Source organism: Heterocephalus glaber, unplaced genomic scaffold, assembly GCF_053883595.1.
Source record: "Heterocephalus glaber isolate CG9 unplaced genomic scaffold, H.glaber_assembly_v1.0 deba00001532, whole genome shotgun sequence".
NCBI classification, from domain to species: domain Eukaryota; kingdom Metazoa; phylum Chordata; class Mammalia; order Rodentia; family Bathyergidae; genus Heterocephalus; species Heterocephalus glaber.
In genome coordinates, this window is record NW_028258330.1 from 19,094,451 (window position 1) to 19,112,301 (window position 17,851).

At 51.7% G+C, this 17,851-nt stretch overlaps 1 protein-coding gene across 2 annotated transcripts; it reads left to right on the top strand.

Annotated features, from left to right (window-relative positions):
* The first annotated feature begins 3,792 nt into the window (after positions 1 to 3,792).
* Positions 3,793 to 17,766, top strand: Adissp (adipose secreted signaling protein). 2 transcript variants are annotated; one of them, XM_004840734.3, is made up of 6 exons: positions 3,793 to 4,053; positions 10,349 to 10,464; positions 12,504 to 12,646; positions 15,864 to 16,002; positions 16,825 to 16,947; positions 17,107 to 17,766. In XM_004840734.3, the coding sequence occupies exons 2-6, from the start codon at positions 10,446 to 10,448 to the stop codon at positions 17,205 to 17,207; spliced, it is 525 nt and encodes a 174-aa protein (XP_004840791.1). In that variant the 5' UTR covers positions 3,793 to 4,053; positions 10,349 to 10,445; the 3' UTR covers positions 17,208 to 17,766. The 2 variants fall into 2 exon arrangements, with proteins under 2 accessions (XP_004840791.1, XP_012926162.1); XM_013070708.3 differs by lacking the exon at positions 3,793 to 4,053 and adding an exon at positions 4,728 to 5,213.
* Positions 17,767 to 17,851: the final 85 nt, after the last annotated feature.

Sequence of the window (17,851 nt, forward strand, 5' to 3'; positions counted from 1 at the left end):
GAGAAGCTGGCTGCCTGTCATTTGACCCTGGAGCCAGAGAAGTGAAGAAGGCTCCAGGGAGAGGTGAGGCATTTGCAGGACAAACTGCTACCCCATGTCAATGAGGTAAGCTGAAGATCAGCAACAGTGTGGGTGGGCTACAAAGCTCCTCCTTCAAGCTCGAAAATGTCAAATCCAGTATTGCTGCTGCTTTTCCTCAAATCTCATGCAAAATGTCTGCTGTGATCCACTCTAATTGGAAACACACATGAAAGGGAATTTCAGAAATGCAGTTCACATGATAAAGCCACCATGGCTATGTTTCAGCAATTCCATTTCTAGAAATATTCTTTTTTTTTGGTACCGGGGATCGAACTCAGGACCTTGTGCTTGCGAGTCTAGATATATTCTTTTTTGGGTTTTTTTGGTACCAGGGATTGAACTTGGGACCTTGTGCTTGCGAGGCAGGCACCAGAACCACTGAGCTAAATCCCTGGCCCAATCTAGATATATTCTTAAATAAATACATATGCTCACCAAAAAAATATTGTATTATTTTTGTGTCTAGCTTCTTTTGCTTGATATTGTCTGCGAGAATCATTTATGTTGTTCCATGTATTCAGGAGGATGTTGTCATTGACCCACAATATTGTACAAATATACTATATTTTAATGTCCTCAAAGGCCCATATGTTAAAGGCTTGGTCCCCTGAGTAGGATTATTAGGAGCTGGTGAAAACTTCAAGAGGTAGGTGCCAGTGGGAGGTCTTCTTGTCACTGGGGTTGTGTCCCTAAAGAGGGCAGTGGGATCCTAGCTTCTTTCTTTTTAGCATCCTGGCCATGAGGTAGTGATGTCTTTACCACACACTGTTGCCATAGCGTGGAGCTCACACCAGGCCCCAAAGCAATGGGGCCCACCAATCATGGACCGAAACTTTCAATTAAAAAAACACTTTATTTTTGTTTTTTTGAGACAGAGTCTTGCTATGTAGTTTAAACTGGCCTTGATCTCACTATGTAGCCCAGCCTGGTCTCAAACTCGAGAGGATCCTCCTGCCTCAGTATCTCAAGTGCTGGAATTACAGGCACGTGCCATCATGCCCTGTCTCAAAAAACAAAAAAAACCACTACATTTTATCTATTCATTTTATTGTTGACATCCATCTGGGTTATTTTTGGTTCAGGTTATTACAAATGAGTCCAAGCTGAGTATGGTGACATAGGCCTGTAATCCTAGCACTTGGGAAGCTGGGGCAGGAGGATCACCAGGAGTTCAAGGCCAGCCTGGGCTACATAGTGAGTTCAAGTTCAACCTAAAGTACACAAGACCCAGTCTTTTAAAAAAAACAACAACAAAAAAAACCCAGTCCAGAATACTATGTGGAACTGGAGTGGGTGTTTGTCATGTGCTCCATCTGTTCTAACCTAGAGTTGCTCTTAATTCTTTCCCAGACTTCCCCCATCTGCAGGAAAGCTGGCAGGGGCCTGTGGGTTTTCTTACTAGTCATTTAGCTTTGTAAGGCCCTTTGCACAGGAAGTTTAGGCATCTGTGGTATTGGCACACCCTCTTCTTGGTTCACAGGTCTTCTGAACAGCAGTGGGGTAGCCCTTTAACTTTTACCAATCTCCTGGTACCATTTTCGGCCTTCCCTGAGAACATGCAGTATCCCCAGCATGGGAAGCTCTGTATTGTAGGTCCTCCCAGTTAGCCAGACTGACCAGGGTCAAGAGTGTGAGGAATCAGGCCGGGGATTTAGCTCAGTGGTTTTGCTGCCTGCTGTGCAAGTGCAAGGACTCGAGTTTGATCCCCGGTACCAAAAAAACCCCAAAAACGTGAGGAATCTTTTACAGGGACAGGAAACCACAGTTCTTTTTTGTGTGGTGTCCCTCTCACAACAAGCTGTGGGTGCCTTCTACTCTACAAAGCCTACCACAATAACTTGCCCATCATATACATTCAGTAAATATTTTCTGAAAGGAGTGGACAATTAGGAAATGGCTGAGGCAGTGGACAATTAGTAGCTAGTTTGTGGTTTTGTGGGGGTTTTTTGGTACCAGGAATCAAACTCAGGAACTTGCACTTTCTTTCTTTCTTTTTTTTTCGTACCAGGGATCGAACTTGGGACCTTGGGCTTTCAAGGTAGGCGATGGAACCACTGAGTTAAATCCCCGACCCCAGCAGCTAGTTTGTGTTTAAGACAGCCACACCAGAGATAGTTTTCCAGGTGGGAAAGTAGCATAATGAGGGGGAAAGATGCATGAAATGAAATGTCTGTCTGCAGAGAGCCAGATGATAAAATAAACATAAGAAACAGGGCTTGTTTCTTGGGGACTATGGTAAATTGATGTGTTCCTAGAGGCAGCTACCATTTAGTGTAAGCATTTGGTGCCAGGGTAGAATGTGAGTCCATGTTGTTAGATCTGGTATTTCAAAAGAAACCTGGAAATCAGATTCTTTTGTGAAGTGTGTGTGGCGGGTGGAGTTTAAAAGCCTCATGTGGACTTTACAAAATATATCTGCAAGCTACTTTGGGCCCACTGTCTACCAACGCGGTAGATAATGGGGTGCATGGAACGGTGGAAACAGCGAGTGAGTAGGACTGGGTGGGCTGGGATCAAAATGTGGAAAGTTCTCAATATCCATGCTGCCGGACAGACTTCTCAAAACGCCAGAGAGCGCACAAATTACCCCAAACGCTGCTAAAGTTTGCGAAGCGCTGCTGGAGACTGTCTTGTAGCATAGAGAGCTTCGGAGGAAGGGAAGGAAGCAATGGAAAGTTCAGAAAGATTAATTAAAAAAAATTTTTTTTTGCGGTACCGGGGATCGAACTCAGGACCTTGTGCTTGCAAAGCAGGCGCAGAAAGATTAATTTCCCAACAGGGTGCATACTGGAGACCAGGAGACAGGGTTAGGGGCCACAGGGATAGAGCAGAGAGTAACTGCAAAGGCAGCGATCCCAGCCCACTGGAAAAGAAGCGGGCCCTCGGCCGCCCAAGTCCTCTTTCCCCTAGTTAGGTTAGAAGGAGCTGCGTGCTCTGGACTCCTCCCTCTCCCGCACTTCGGGGTAATTGTCTCCACCAGCGGAAATGGGGGTTGCTAGCGGAGCTGAGGCAAGAACCTCTGAAGACACGGGGCCATGCATGCCTCTTGCTCCCTGCTTCTGTGGAGGTGCCATCTCACCCCGCGGGGCTGAGTTAGGCGCATCCCCCTGCCATGACGACCGCCTCCAAGGAGACCGGGAGCAGAGCCTGTGGTCCCCGGGGGCAACCGCACAAGGTCTCCCAACCCCCATCCTCCATGCCTTCTTTGTTCTGATGCTTATCTGGGCCAGGCGGGGCTCCCGGGACGCGTCTTGGGTCGGCGTAGGCGCACTTTCTCTGAGGCAGGGGGATGCGGTGGAAAGGGAAGAAGCCAAAACCCTGGGGTCACAGAGAGAAGGGATGTTTGGTCAGTTAGTAGACAGGACTAGGGTGGCTCGAAGCTATCGTGAAACACTAGGCTGAAAGGGCAACTTCCAGCGCTCCACCTATTTCCTGAGCCGCGTTTTAGGGCCAAGCGAGGGGGCAAGGCCCAAGGGAGGCCCCTCCCAAATTGAGGCGGTGGCCGGAGGTGCAAATCCCCCAGCAAAGGCGGCACTGGGGCGGGGCCTTTCCGCGGCACTGGGGCGGGGCCTTTCCGAGGCACTCCCCTCGCTCTGGCCTGTCGGATTCTGGCCCCTAACTACCACTGGAGACCTGGCAGCCTTCATCGCGAGAACTCGCTGGGTCCTAGGCAGCTACGGAGTCGCAGCGCGCAGCCGCAGCGCCCCCTTCACGTGACACAGGTGCCTCCTAGATCGCTGGCGGTTCTCTGGAGCCAGCTTATTGGTCTGAAGCGGCCCTTCTCCTGGACCCCCCCCCGTCGACCAATGGGCGGCGGTGGGGGCGTGCCGCGAGGCGGGCGGCCGCGGTGCAGGGCTCCCTTCCTCGTGTTCTGCGTTGAACCCCGGCTGCCGCTGTCTCCCCTGCCACTGCCGCCGTCGCTGTTGTCCCTGCCCTGCCGAGTCCGGCCCACTCCTAGGGTTCCCCCGCAAGGTGAGATTGCCCTTCCTCTCACCGCCTCCCAGTCCCGCCTCGCTTGCTGAGATTCCGCTCCTCTCCGCGTCCCTGTGCTAAGCAGTCGGTGCCTGGGACCCCACCCGCTGATAGGCGGACTTGGGCCGGGGCCTCCGCTTTTGGGCCCGGGTCTGAAGGACTGCCTGGCACCACATCGGGGGAATGTCAAGTCCTGGGGACCTGGGTCACCGTTAGCTGGTGCAGCAGGAGTGTTTCCCGCGGGGCGCCGTCGCGAGGCACGAGTGATACAATGAAGGGGGGTGGGGCGTGATGGGGTCAGTGTCGCTTCCCCCTGCATCCTCGCTGTTTGCACCGCCTCGCTGGATGACCTTGGACGAGTAGCTTCTCTGAGCCTTCGGTGCCTTGGCACCCTCGCGGCGGAGGAGGGTGGATGTATGGGAGTGCAGGCTCCGGAAGCTCCTGCGTCAGCCGAGGTGAAGGCAGGGAGCGCAGGGGATTATCTCAGAGGAACAGCCGCCGCCGCCTTGTTGCTCCGGATGGGTAGAGCGGGGCACGTCTAGCTTCATTTGTCTCCCGAGAACACAAGGAGGGGGTGGAATGAAAATGCCACACCCACGGGGATGTGGGCAGAAAAGGGCACAGAGTTCCTCACCTGGGCCTCTGAGAACTTGGCTGCCGCCTCCTCACTGTCGTGCTGCAGAAATGATTTGATTTAGGTCAGGAAACAGTGCGCCTGTTTAGTGAGCCAGGGCCCTGTTGAACTGAAAAGGGCGCCTCAGCTTGCCTTTTCTCCTGATTGGGAAATGGTAATAGTACATTACCCTGCTCTAGGAGGCTGAAGAAGGTTGGGGCAGCTATCATCACCTGAATCCAGATTGAGCTCTGGTTCTTGGGGCCACCTGTCATAGGTCAGGGTGGGGCCTGGTAGGGCAGGCCATCTAGAGAATAGAGGACTCACCACTCTTGAGCTGAGGGCAGGTGGAGTGTGTGGCAGAGGGGGGCAGCACTAGCTGGGGAGACAGGAGGGGTGGGGGGGGCCCTTCCACCTTCATCCACCCACATACACTGTTTCTGAGAGAGAAAACACCCATACCTATCCTTGGACCTTTGCTGGAAGGAGGAGAAAATGAAGCCAGGTCAAGGCTGCTCCTACACCTGACCTCAAGCCTTATCCTGCTGTAAGTATGTGGCCCTGCTGTGTGCCCAATCCTATATCAGGTTCTGGGAGGCAGCTGGCAAGTGTGGCCCTATCCTGAGGCCTCAGTGGGTGTTCTTTTTACAGGCTTGGGCTTTAATGAGAGGCCGGAGTGGGCTTCTGCTGAACTGAATGTTTTGAGCCCTGGGATGGGTGTAGGGGGAGGAAGTGGTAGGAAGAGTGGAAGGTTGTTTTTCTGGCCTCGAAAAGAGAAAGGTTTTGGGCCAGGCTAAGAATAGGAATTGAAAAATAATTGAGAAACAAACCCCTAAGAGGTTAGGAAATAACCCCACCCACACAGCAGAGGAAGCTGGATGGAGCTGGCCCGGAGATGCCTTGGGGTTTGAAGGCTGCCTCTGGGGCAGAGAGGTGATGTGGACTGGGTGACAAGAGGGTGGCAGATTTGGAAGCAGCGCTTTGCCATGGATCAAATGTCCTTGGCCTTTGTGCAGTTTGGAGGTTGGGGTCTTTTTAGAGCAGCCTGGAGTAGCATCTGACACTCTGGGGAGTATGATTCTAGGGTACTGAGAATGCTGGGTTCCTAGGTCACCAGGAACCTGCTGCCTGTCCACATGCCAGAACCTGGGTAGAGTAGCCTCAAAGCAGCCTCTCCAAAACCAAGAGGAGCCTGAGCTGGCAGCTCTCTGTTTTCCAGAGAGAAGGGTCCCCCCAAATTCCCTGAGAGCAACCAGATACCAAAGAAGCCCTCAAGGCCCTTGTCCTAGCTTTTCAGCCCTCCCCATCCTGTGACTGTCAAGGGTCTCCCCCTGTCTTGTTGACAGCCATCTAAGGTAGGGAGGGAGACAAGATACATGTTTTCAATACCTTTTTGAGCCCCTCTGGCTGGGGAGGGTGTGGGCAAGGAGCTCCCAGCAGTCTGCTCTGTGGTCTTCCCTGAAGGCCTCACTGCCCTGGGAGTAAAAGGAAGAGCAGTGGGAGAGAGGTCCTTCTAACCCTTGAGCTATTTTCCGAGAAGCTGACGTCCCTAGAGCTTACTCTGAGGGCCACTTCTGGCTCTCACAGGGTTGACCTGAAGTGCCTCTCTTCCAGTGAAATTGCTGTTGCTTTAGAAACCAGGTCCTTGGGGCTTTGCTTCTGCAGAGGCCCATGGTGGGAGGGTGGGGGGTGCACACATTTTCACAGATCTTTAGGTACAGCTGCACCAAATCATGGGAAGGTGAGGCTACTGCTTACTCCTTTGTGTCAGAGAAGTGACAGCAAGGGTAGAGCCTGAATTTGAACCAGGACTGCTGCCCCTGGGGGGCCCTGTGTCTTAGACCATAGTGAGGACTTGGTTGGTGCAGGAGCAGGTTAGAGGCAGGGCCAAGCTAGGGTTGCAAGGTGGCCAAGCAGGTCTCTGTGAGCACACTGCAGCATGGAGACCTGATGCCCTCTTTTCCTGTTTGTAATGAAGATTTTGTGTGGATGAGAATCTGGTTCCCTGGGGATAGTCAAGTCACAGGCAGATTCACTGATGGGAAAGAAGGTTTGGTTTTCCCAGCCTCCTGTGGGCCCCTACAGTCACTTTCGTCCGAACTCTGTGTTCTCACAGAGTGTTGCAACAGTTCCTGAGTGATTGCTCTGTCCTGAGTTCCAGGCACTGCAGGAGACACAGGTCCTGCCCTCAGCAGCCTTTTCCATCTCAAGTTCGGTACAGGCAGATAACCAGCTGATGTGGCAAAGCCAGAGGAAGGCCTGTGGTGGGAACAGGGTTTGGTTAAGAGTGAGGCAGAGAGATCTTGAGGAATTTGGGGTACTGACCAAACCTGCCTGGAAGGCTCTTCTTAGGGTGGTCACTCATTCATTCAACAAGTATAAACTGAATGCATTCGCTGTGTTAGGAACATACGGTTTGGCAAAACCACAACCACTGTGCTCTTAAAGTAGGGAAGATAGTCAACAAATGGTCTCAGAAAGTGAGAAAGGGATCCTTTAAAGAGTTTCAGGCCTTTCCTGAGATTTGGAGTGGAATGGGAGTGCTTCTCTAAAAAGGAGATGTCGGGGTTAAGACCACAACTAAGGTGTGGCTGGGGGGAACAGAGGATAGCCTGGGCAAAGGCAGGCAGGGACCAGGTAGTGTGTTTGGGAAGACAGGGAGAGACCTTGCAGTTACTGGGTGGGAGTTTTTTGTGAAAAGGGCTCCCCAGCCACTAGTTAAGAGTTTCACCTTGGCCTCTAGGAAGTGTCCTGGGGGATGGGGGACCTTGTGGACATTGGGCTGGCACTGATCCCTGGCTGCATAAATGTCGTGTAGCTGCCTCTGCAGGGGAGGAAGAAGGCCTGGTACCTTTGCATTTGGCCATTTGTCACATGCCCCAAGTGTACAGATTCAGAGATGGTTGGGGTGGGAGGGTTGAAGCAGGCTGCTTTCCAAGGCCAAGCTTTCTGGAAACAAGCTGACCCCAGAGCAGCTCTGGCCAGAGGTGGAGGGAGTACAGTTTACCTCCCTACATCCCGGGGACTGGGAGCTGGCCTCCTGCATTCAGAGGGCCAAGGCTTGCTCTTCTGGAAGGTCTCTAGGCCTTCTACCAGGGGCCCTGGGACTCACGCCTTGCCCAGGAAGCAGATTGGGCCTGGGTGGACTTATCTGGCATAGGGAAATTGGGAGGGAGGCGAGGTCACCCCTGTTTCCAAGGTTACTCAGCATCCAAAGGACTTGAGGTCATGCCCTGGACAGGCCCACCCCCTGACTGAGGCCACTCTGTGGTTTCTCTTCATTCTCTGAACTAGCCAGGGTCACTCACGGGTCACTTATCTCTAAACACTTCACTGTGTTTCTCTGAAAAACTAAGAATATAACTTCTTTACATAGTGTGATCCCATTACCTCAGCTAACAAAACTCATTTTTTCGTGTCACTTACTATTCAGGCCACTCACATTTCCCAGTATCTCCAGAAGGTCTTTTTATAGGTAGTTAGAAACCTCCTCCTGCACTTCTTTTTCTTCTTGCTACTGATATGATTTAAAAAACAAAAACAAAACAAGTCAGTTGTCCTCTAGATTTTCCTGCCATCTTGTTCCTTAAGTGTGTGTTAATCTAGAATAGGGGTTGGCAAACTTTCTGAGAGGGCTAGATGGTAAATATTTTAGACTTTGCAGGCCATATGGACTCTGTCACAACTACTCTGAGTAGTTTTGTTTTAGTGCAAAAGCTGTCAGAGACAACATGTAAATGAATGAGCACTTGTGCTCCAGTAAAACTTTATTTACAAAAAACAGGCAGTGGTCCACAGGCTAAGTAGATTGCCGATTTTCTGTCTAGAATACTCTTCCTCTCCTCTCCTCTCCCCTCCCCTCCCCTCCCCTCCCCTCTCCTCCCCTCTCCTCTTCTCTCTCCTCTTTCTTTTCTTACAGTTTGAAAAAAGCAGGTCAACTGTCCTATGGCATCCCCTGCCTTCATGGTTTTTCTCATTGCTTGTTTGTAGCTGTTTAGTTTGTTCCGCTACCCTCTGTACCTTTCAGTAATTGAGAAGTTAGGGTTGGAGGCTTGGTGAAATCCAGGTTAAGCATCTTCGACAGGGATCCCTGGTCAGTGATGCAGAGATTTTGGGCCGCCTCACATCAGAAGGCATCAGTGTTATCAGTTCCATCTTACAATAAGAGGGGATGGGCCAGTGTGGGTCAGGTGATATCACATCCATGTATTGCAAGATTGTGCTGTTCCTTTAAGAACACCAGGTCATTAGGTGGAATACACCTGAAATCCCAGCACCGTGGGAGGCTGAAGCAGGAGGATCGAAAGTTCAAGCCCAGCCTCAGCAGTTTAGTGACATAGCGAGACTCTGTCTCAAAATAAAGAATAAAGCTAGGGTTGTGGTATATGCCTATAATCCCAGCATTCTGGGAAGCAGAGGTAGGAGGAGCATGCCTTTGAGTCCAGGCAAGGCAACTTATTGAGATCTTATTTCAAAATTTAAAAAGGGCTGGGAGCCAGGTGTGGTGGTGCATGCCTGAGTCAGTAAGGTGTAATCCCAGAACTGAGGCTGAGGCTGAGGCAGGTGGACTGCCACAAGTTCAGGGCCAGCCTGGGCTACGTAGTGAGATCCTGTCTCAAACAAAACAAAACAAACAAAAGGGCTGAGGGTATAGCTCAGTGTGAAGGTCCTGGGTTCAATCCACAGTACCGCAAAAGCAAAACCAAACCCCGTCATCTGTCAGTGGCACTGGGCACCTCTGTCTGTCTACTTCCTATCAACCTTCTGTCACAGTTCAGCCTCCAAAGACTGTTTTTGCTTCTGGCGTTTGTTGCTTTGGGGGGTGCAGAATGACTTGGCATTTGGTCATTCCTTTGTTGTTTATTACCAAGAAATCTCCTGTAAAGAAGAGCTTTCTGTCAACCACCAGGGCAGTTGACTTAGAAGAAAGGAAGAGATGGACTGAATTATTTTCCTTTAATTTGCTACTTTTTAGAGCAGAGAGTTAGGGCACTGCTACCGTCAGTGGTGACACATGAGGCCCAGGTTTATTTGTTTTGCTTTCCTTCTTTTTCTGTATGCGCTGCGATGCTCTGGTTTTATGTATTCCATCTGTTTCCATCAGTTCTGCTTATTATTCTTTTTGATGCTGAGATAGGTCCAGCTCAGCCCTTTGCAAGCTTCCTAGGGCACCTCACATGGACTCCTGCATTGAGGCAGCCCTGTGCCTCAGGCTCAGGCCAGGGCCTGAATGGGTGGCTTTGGTGGGGGCTCTGGTCTGCCTTCAGCCCTGACTGAGGACCAGGAGGGAAAGCTCCAAGGATAAGCTTATCACATATGGTCCCCTCCTATTGCCACCCCCACGAACACTGTTGACCTGCACCCAGCTGCATGGGGTATATAAAACATACCAGTAAGGTCCCCTTTCTTTCCATGCTGCCCTTCCTGCTAGCCTAAGGTGGGCTGGGGATGTGAGTCCTGTGCCGCCACTTTGGTACCCAGAAGCTCAGTATGTGCCAGCAGGGCTCCAGTCGGTAGAAAGTCAGGCAGGGTCGTCGGCTCTTGCTGACATGGGCAGATGCCCCTGTGCTTCGAGTGGTGGACCCCAGTTGGGCTGCTGAGGGCTCATTCTAAAGGGAGTCTTCTGCTGGCCATGGAGTCTTGGTGATCTGGAACCTGCCCTCCTCACCCCCTGTCCTTCAGGCTCCTGCTGTTATCCTGGAGCATGGGAGGCTGCTGAGCTTGAGCGGCGGTGTCCGGCAGGAGCTGTGTGTCTCACCTCGTGGCAGGGAGGGCGTCCATGGCTGCAGCCAACAAGGGTGAGTGCCTTTCTATGCATGGTTCACACAGCTCTTCCAGTGGGTGGGGGTGGGACATTGTTGCATGTGGTGCTGGCTTTAGCTCTGTGTGTGTGTGTATGTGTGTGTGTGAGAGAGAGATTTGGAATATGACAGTATTTGTGCCAGGTACTGGGGCGGGGGGTTGCCCACACCCTAGCAGGGCCTCTGACTGGCTCCTTGGCTTGCTGTTCTCTAGAGATACTAGTATGCTCCTGTGTCACTGTGTGTCAGCCCCTTTTCCACTGGTGGGGCTTGGGGGCACATGGGGCATATGAGTACTGAGACTGGGGAGGTGGGCAGGGAACAGCAGACTGTGGAGGGAATCTGGACTTCATTCAGGCTCCAAAGGATTGGTTGAATGAATGAATTTGGACTTCATTCAGAGTTCTAGGCAAGGGAGACATGGTGAGACTTGAGTGTTAGTCTGTGGAGCTCAACAAGGAGTCCCTGGGCCTCTGCTGAATATTCAAGGACTCAATTCTAGGGAAAAGATGGTCAGAGAGGTCTGGAATCATGCCCTTGGCCTCCCCAGGCTGAGTAGTCCATTCATCCCAGGCCTTTAACTTGCTACCGCCTGCTGTGTTAGTCACCTTTCTATTCCGTAACAAAATACCTGAGAGAAATAAATATAAAAGAAGGAAAGGTTTATTTTGGCTCATAGTGTTAGAGTTTTCTGCTATTGGTCACTTGGTCCCTGTCTTAGTTACTTTCCTTGTCACTAGGACAAAATACCCGCACCCACAAGTTAAAGGAGGAAAGCTTTATTCTCACAGTCTGTAGAGGCTTCGGTCTATAGTCAGCTGGGTCCAAGGCAGGGCTACATAGCAGAGGGACATGGCAGAGGAGAAAGAGCTCATGGCATGGCAGCAGGAAGCAGAGAGAGATGGGTAATGGGTAGGTGTGTGTGGGGGCGGGGTAGACCCTTTCAGGCCACGTGCACTGACCCATCTCTTCCAACCTGTCTGTACCTCCCAAATCACATTTAACTGTACACTAATCCACTGATGAGTATCACACCCCCGTGATCCAATCAAAAGCTCTACCTATGAGCACATAAAGCTTTGGGGGCATCTAGATGTAAACCATAACAGGCCCTGTTGTTTGGCTTGTGGTGAGGCAGAACATCATGGCAGAGATGCATGGTGGAGAAGCTGTTCACCTCATGGTAGCAAGGAAACAGAGACAAGAGGTGGGGGTCCCAATATACCTGTCAAGGGCTCAGTGACTTAGAGGACCACCTGTAAAGTTTCATCACCTCCCAGTGGCGCTGTCACATGATCAGTCCTGCAACACATGACCCTTTGGGGGACATTTAGGGTCCAAACTGTAACACTACTGCTCTGCTTGTCTCAACCCCCTACTCTTTCTGGCCTCAGAGAACCTAACCAAGCTCAGAGACAGCCCAGCTCCAGGACAGCTGAGGGCCAGGATGGGGGCCAAATAGGAGGAGAGCACATAGAGAGGGGCTGGGAGGCTCCTAGCTTCTTCCTTCTTCACTGCCAGTGATTGGTGAGCTCCAGCCTCTCATAGGTGGGCTGAGTGACACCTAGACCCCTTTAATTTCTTCAGTCCTCCCCTAGAGCTGTTGTAGACCCCTGCCCAGGTTGGCTGGGGTCCTCAGCACATCCCAGGGGCCTCATGCACTGACAGGCCTGTCACAGACAGCAGCTTGGCACTGTGAAGGAGAGCTGGGGGCAGGGGATGGGCTTGGGAAGGGTCTGGAGGGCAGTGTCTCCCTGTCTGGTGCCAGCCTCCTCCCCTCCGAATGAGGCCTCATGTCACTCAATCCCCCCCCATGCCCACACTTGAGGGGGCTCTTTTTGTGTAGGACTGGGCAGGTAGGGGCACGGGGAACTTCAAGCCTTGTGATTGCCATTGTCCACCTAGCCCTCAAAGGAGCCCATCCAGTGGGTGCTGGTGTTGTCAGGGGTAATTTGGGGACAGGGAGGGGATGAGGGAGTGTGGTTTCTTGGGTGAGGGAGAAGCCAGTAGCCCCTAGATTCTTCTACTTTTCCCAGGCAACAAACCCAGAGTCCGGAATATCCGCTTTGCAGCAGGCCATGACGCAGAAGGCTCCCACAGCCATGTCCACTTTGATGAGAAGCTGCACGACTCAGTGGTCATGGTCACCCAGGAGAGTGACAGCAGCTTTCTGGTCAAGGTATGTACATAGCTGCTCCATCATCAAACTCACTGTCTCCACCTCTTCCCTCTCTCTTCCTGGCCCCCAAGGCCTGTCTGTCCCTTTTCCTTGGCTGGGTTCATGGGCACATCTTTGCCCTTTCCTGAGCCTTGCTTTCCCCATCTGTAAAATGGGGGAATCAGTTAAGAACCCTTGTCGTTGGCCTCACCTAGACAGTAGCAGTGAAAGGCTGGTGTTGAGGTTGTGGTGCCATGGGCCAGGGTTCAGGTCTAGGCCTACCAATTGTTGCTTTGTGACTTTGGGTGGTCGCCTCAGTTTGTCTTCTTTCCAGTTGACGATTCACATCCATAAAGCTGGCGTGAGAATGGAAGGGGGTATGTATGATACAGATATGAAAGTTAATTATGGTGGTAACAAGGTGTGACTTTTTACTCTTTGCCAAATCTCTAGCTTATTTACTTTCTTTGTAGTGGTTTTATCTCCCCACATTTTCTTTTTTGATTCAGGGGTTGAATCTGGGGCTTTGCACATGGATTTTTTTTGTGCATGTTTTGTCACAGAACCCCGAGCCCTTACCCCACGTTCTATTTGGTAGAGCACTTTCTTCTTCTCCTAGTGATACCTCAGACAACTCCCAGTGTGTTTTCTCCAACTGTTAGGACACTACTGTCCCATCTCCACATGGAAGAGGCAGGAGGGAGTTTTTGGAAGGGATAGAATGGAGAGAACAGGGATTAAGGCCTTCAGGTTGGTCTGTAAGCCAGGGGTCCAGAGTTGAGGTAGAGTGACCTGTGATCAGGGGACAGGAGACTACCCTGAAGAGGGGCTTGTTGCCTGCTCAAAAAGGGACCCAAGGGGCCAGGGATTTAGCTCAGTGGCACCATACCTGCCTTACAAGCGTAAGGTCCTGAGTTTGATCCCCGGTACCGGAAAAAACAAAAAGGGACCTAAGATGGGTGTAGTGGCAAATACCTATAATCCTAGCACTCTGGGAGACTGAGGCAGGAGGATTGCAAGTGTAAGCCCAGGTTGGGTAACGTAGTGAGTCAGTGAGACACTGTCTCAAAATAAAAAATAGAAAAGGGCTGGGGATGTAGCTCAATGAGAAGACCCTGGGTTCAAACCCCAGTACTGGAAAATGTGGAGGGTGGCATATGGGAGAGGAAGAAGAAGAGGAGGGGAAGGAAGGAGAGGTGTAGAAAGAAAGAGGCCCAAGTTTGTATCCATTTCTATCTAACTCTAAAATCTTCATTCTTTCTTTTTAGCTGAACAGATTTCCCAAAGGGAAAATGGAATGAACCAAAACTTTAAAAAATAGTTTCCTTCCCCTATTGCAAAATTCACTCATGTCGGTTGGGGAAAATTTGGAAGACAGAGAAAAACAAAGGTGCTGAGGATGTAGCTCAGTGGTAGAGCAACTGCCTAGCATGTATGAGGCCCTAGATTTTTTTTTTGGGTACCAGGGATCAAACTCAGGTCCTTGCGTTTGCGCAGCAGGCAGTGAAACCACTGAGCTAAATCCCCGGCCTTAATGAGGCCCTAAATTTGATCCCTAGCAAAAAATATGTAAAAGAAAAATTAAAATGAAGAAAAAATTAAAAGTAGCCACAGTTATACTATCCAGGCATATTGATGGTTAATATTTTGATGTGTATCATTTCAGCTTTATTTTTTTAATTTGGCTTCTAAAAAATTGGGCACACTTTTTGTTTTGTTTTTTGAGATGGGGTTTCGCTATGTAGTTTAGACTAGCCTTGAACTCACTATGGCTGGTCTTGAACTTGTGGTGATCCTCCTGCCTCAGCCTCCTGAGTGCTAGAATTACAGGCGTGCATCACCACACCTGGCGGGTTACACTGGTTTTTTGCTTGCTTTTGTTGTGAACTGTCTCCTGCTCATGTCAGGAAATAATTTTCCATGAGCTTTTACACTTGCCTGGTATTCCACCATGTGCATCATCATTGACTTGGCTGCTTCCTGGTCCTGGATGTTACAGTTGTTTATCTCTCTCACTGTTATATGTAGAGGTGCTAATGAGTATTGGTTTGCACATCTCTGAGTATTTCCTCTGGAAAATTCTGCAAGCAGTCCAGCTGGGCCACAGTGGGCAGGTGGTGTGCCCTCCACCAGCAGAGCATGGATTGAGTTTATCATGTGGTAATGTTGGCCTGGTCCCATTGGAAGGCTAAAAGCTCCATTCTGCCATTCCCAACCTGACCCCCACAGGGAGGGGTGCGCTTTAGCCCCTGTGACTGAGCAGGAATCTATGTGCCCACAAAAACTAGGCATACAGCATGTGCCTTTGCACCTGCTGGACCAGCAGTCACCGCTCAGCAACCACCCCAACTTATGATCATTCACACCACAGAAGTTTTCAAGGATGACATTGGTGCCAGAGGCACAGTGTTTGTTGCCAGGTACTATGTATGAACAACAGGAATTCCTTGGGCAGGGGCTGCTGGGCACTGAGCCTTTGAGTGGAAAGGCAGGCATCCATCATGAGGTGCCAGCATGCAGAGGTTCAGTGGCTGTTGATAAGGCTGGGGCAGCTGTAGACTGACACAGCTGGTCTAGTGTCTTGTTTTTGTTTTTGCTTTCTTTAGTGTTGGGGATTGAACCCAGGGGTTCACATATGCTAAGCACAACCTCTACTACAGCCTCACTGCTGAGCTGCATCCCAGCCCCTGATGTCCATTTATCTAATTCTATCCAACCTCATCCTGTGCTGTCTGTGTTGTCTGCTGTCTCTGTATGAGTAATGGAGGGCCAATGTCCCTGACTCTGTCCCTGGGCTACTGGCTCTGACAGGTGCTACTAGCGGTGGGAGCAGGTGGATGACCTATACCATGGGACTCTGAGCCTCCCTGTGGGCTGAGGGTGGTGACTGTTGGGTGCCACACATGGCAGGAGTGGCTAAGAGGTCTAAGGAACATTTTCCCCTGGTTATACGACGTGGCCTACAGCTAGTCATTTCTTGGCTTCCATGTTCTTATCTGTAAAGTGGGCCCCTGAGGACCATGGGGCCCCTGAAACAGATGCTGAGGATTAGGTGGCCCTTGGGGAAAGGGCTTCTGTCAGAGAGGCTAGAGCCATCAGCTAGGGGTACGGGCCGGCTGGCATGACTCCCAGGGAAACAGGTGCTGGGCCAACAAGGATCAGGTGGCAAGGCCCACATGGCCCTGGGTCAAGCAGTAAGTGAAGGTGCCTCTCCCTTTATCCTTCCTTCCTGCTGCAGGTTGGGTTCCTGAAGATCTTGCACAAGTATGAGATTACCTTCACTCTGCCCCCGGTGCGCAGACTGAGCAAGGACATCCGGGAGGCACCAGTCCCCAGTTTGCACCTCAAGCTCCTCAGTGTTGTGCCCATCCCTGAAGGTGCGTGCCCGTCTGGGGTGCTGGAGACTGGCCCTCCTCCAGCAGGTCCTGGATGTGAGTGGAAGGGAGAAAGTAGGACAGTCCCATTCAGGGATGTGGCACCTCTTTATGGGTTTGCATTGTGGCAGCCTGGCTGTTGCATGCCCCTGCCTCCTTTCCTGGACAGAAGTCTGTGAATTCTCTGCAGGCCTACACCTGCACATTGCTTGATGGTTCTCTCAGCAGAGAACACTAAGACAGGAGTCACAGAGGAACTCCCTCCCCCTCCCCAGGAAAACATACTGCCCTCACTGGCTGGAGCTTTGGGGGCCCCTGGCCTTCAGGCTGCTTCTGCCTACCCAGCTGGCTGCAGGCCCTGCCCCGCCCTGACCAGGCAGAGCCTATGGTGTCACTTTTGAGGCAGCCCCAGCTTCAGTTTCATGTTCCCACCTCACCTCTCATTTTTATTGGACTGAGCAAGACCTCTGAGGTCTTTGCCTTGCTTCTTGCCACTGGATCTGCTCAAAGCCTCCCCTGCTTGCCCCTCTTATTTTCTATCACCCTTCTACCTGCCTTCCTTTGTGTGGAGGGAGCTGGTCCTTTTTGTGAAAGCCTGAGTTTGTGCTTGCCTCACCTCTGGAGCCATGCTGGGCTTGCCCAGGGCCTGAGGCATGGTCAGCTCAGTGAAGACTGGGAGGTTTGCTCAGCCTTGTAGGATAAGTCTCTAGATTTCCTTTCTTTAGGAGGCTCAGCACTTGCCGTGGGTAGGGACACATGAGTGCTGGGGGCAGGATTGGGAAGCCATGTGGGTGGCTGATCATCTATGGTCCCTGTCTCTGGCAGGTTACAGTGTCAAGTGTGAGTACTCTGCGCACAAGGAAGGAGTCCTCAAAGAAGAGATGCTGCTGGCCTGTGAGGATGGTGCAGGTGCTTGTGTGCGTGTGACGGTGCAAGCACGAGTCATGGGTGAGTGAAAGGGTGTGTGGGTCTGGCTAGAGGAGGGATGTTGCCCAGCTGTGGTCCTCACCTTCTTGTCAAGTTGTTCCAAGCCAGTCCCTGGGGGAGTCCTCAGGGTGGGTGGGACCTGGGCGCACGAGCACACTGATTTGCATACCCCCCTTGCAGACCGGCACCACGGCACCCCCATGCTGCTGGATGGTGTCAAGTGCGTGGGCGCTGAGCTGGAGTACGACTCGGAGCACAGCGACTGGCATGGCTTCGACTGAGCCCCTTGGCCGCCTTGGCACCTCAGCCTTAACCCCGCCTCGTCTCCAACTTGCTGTGTGATGGTCTGGCTTCCTCGCCCCTCCCAGGTGTGCGTTGGGGTGGAGTGTCCATGGCCTCCGAGACCTGGCTGCACCTGTGCCCTCACCTCTCACCTCAGCCTTCATTTGTGCCACCACCCTGGCTGTCCTGTGACGTCCTCTCTCCCACCCCTTCCTCTCTGTGTGCCTCAGTCTCCTGCCGGAAGAAATGGGTTAAGGCCCCAAGGGGGCTATTTGGGGAGGGGAGGGTGAGGACCTGGGGTGGGTCCTACCTCCTGTCCACCCCAAGCTGCAGGGGCTTCAGCCAGGGTCTGGGAAAGGATGGAGTGGCTTGTGACGCTGATGCCCCATTACTGCTGCTGCTCTGCCTCCACCGCCTCTCGCTCTTTCCCCTGCTGACCCTGTGAGGAGGAGGGAGATGCAGCTCCCAGCCCCTACCCTTCAGGTCTGTGACACTGGGATTTTAAATGACTGGTTGGGATAGAAGCCTAAAGAAATAAAACTTCCAGTGGATACCAGAGCCCAGTAGGTGTTTTCTCTGGGGTCCCGAAACCACTAATCCTTAGCAGATGGGCCGAGAAAGGACTTAGGTACCTTGTTCTTTC

What these genes read in the sequence shown, in the direction of transcription:
- Adissp (XM_004840734.3), top strand. An exon ending in ACAGCAGCTTTCTGGTCAAG is followed by an intron (nt 12,647 to 15,863) that starts GTATGTACATAG and finishes TTCCTGCTGCAG; the next exon opens with GTTGGGTTCCTGAAGATCTT. An exon ending in TGTTGTGCCCATCCCTGAAG is followed by an intron (nt 16,003 to 16,824) that starts GTGCGTGCCCGT and finishes TGTCTCTGGCAG; the next exon opens with GTTACAGTGTCAAGTGTGAG.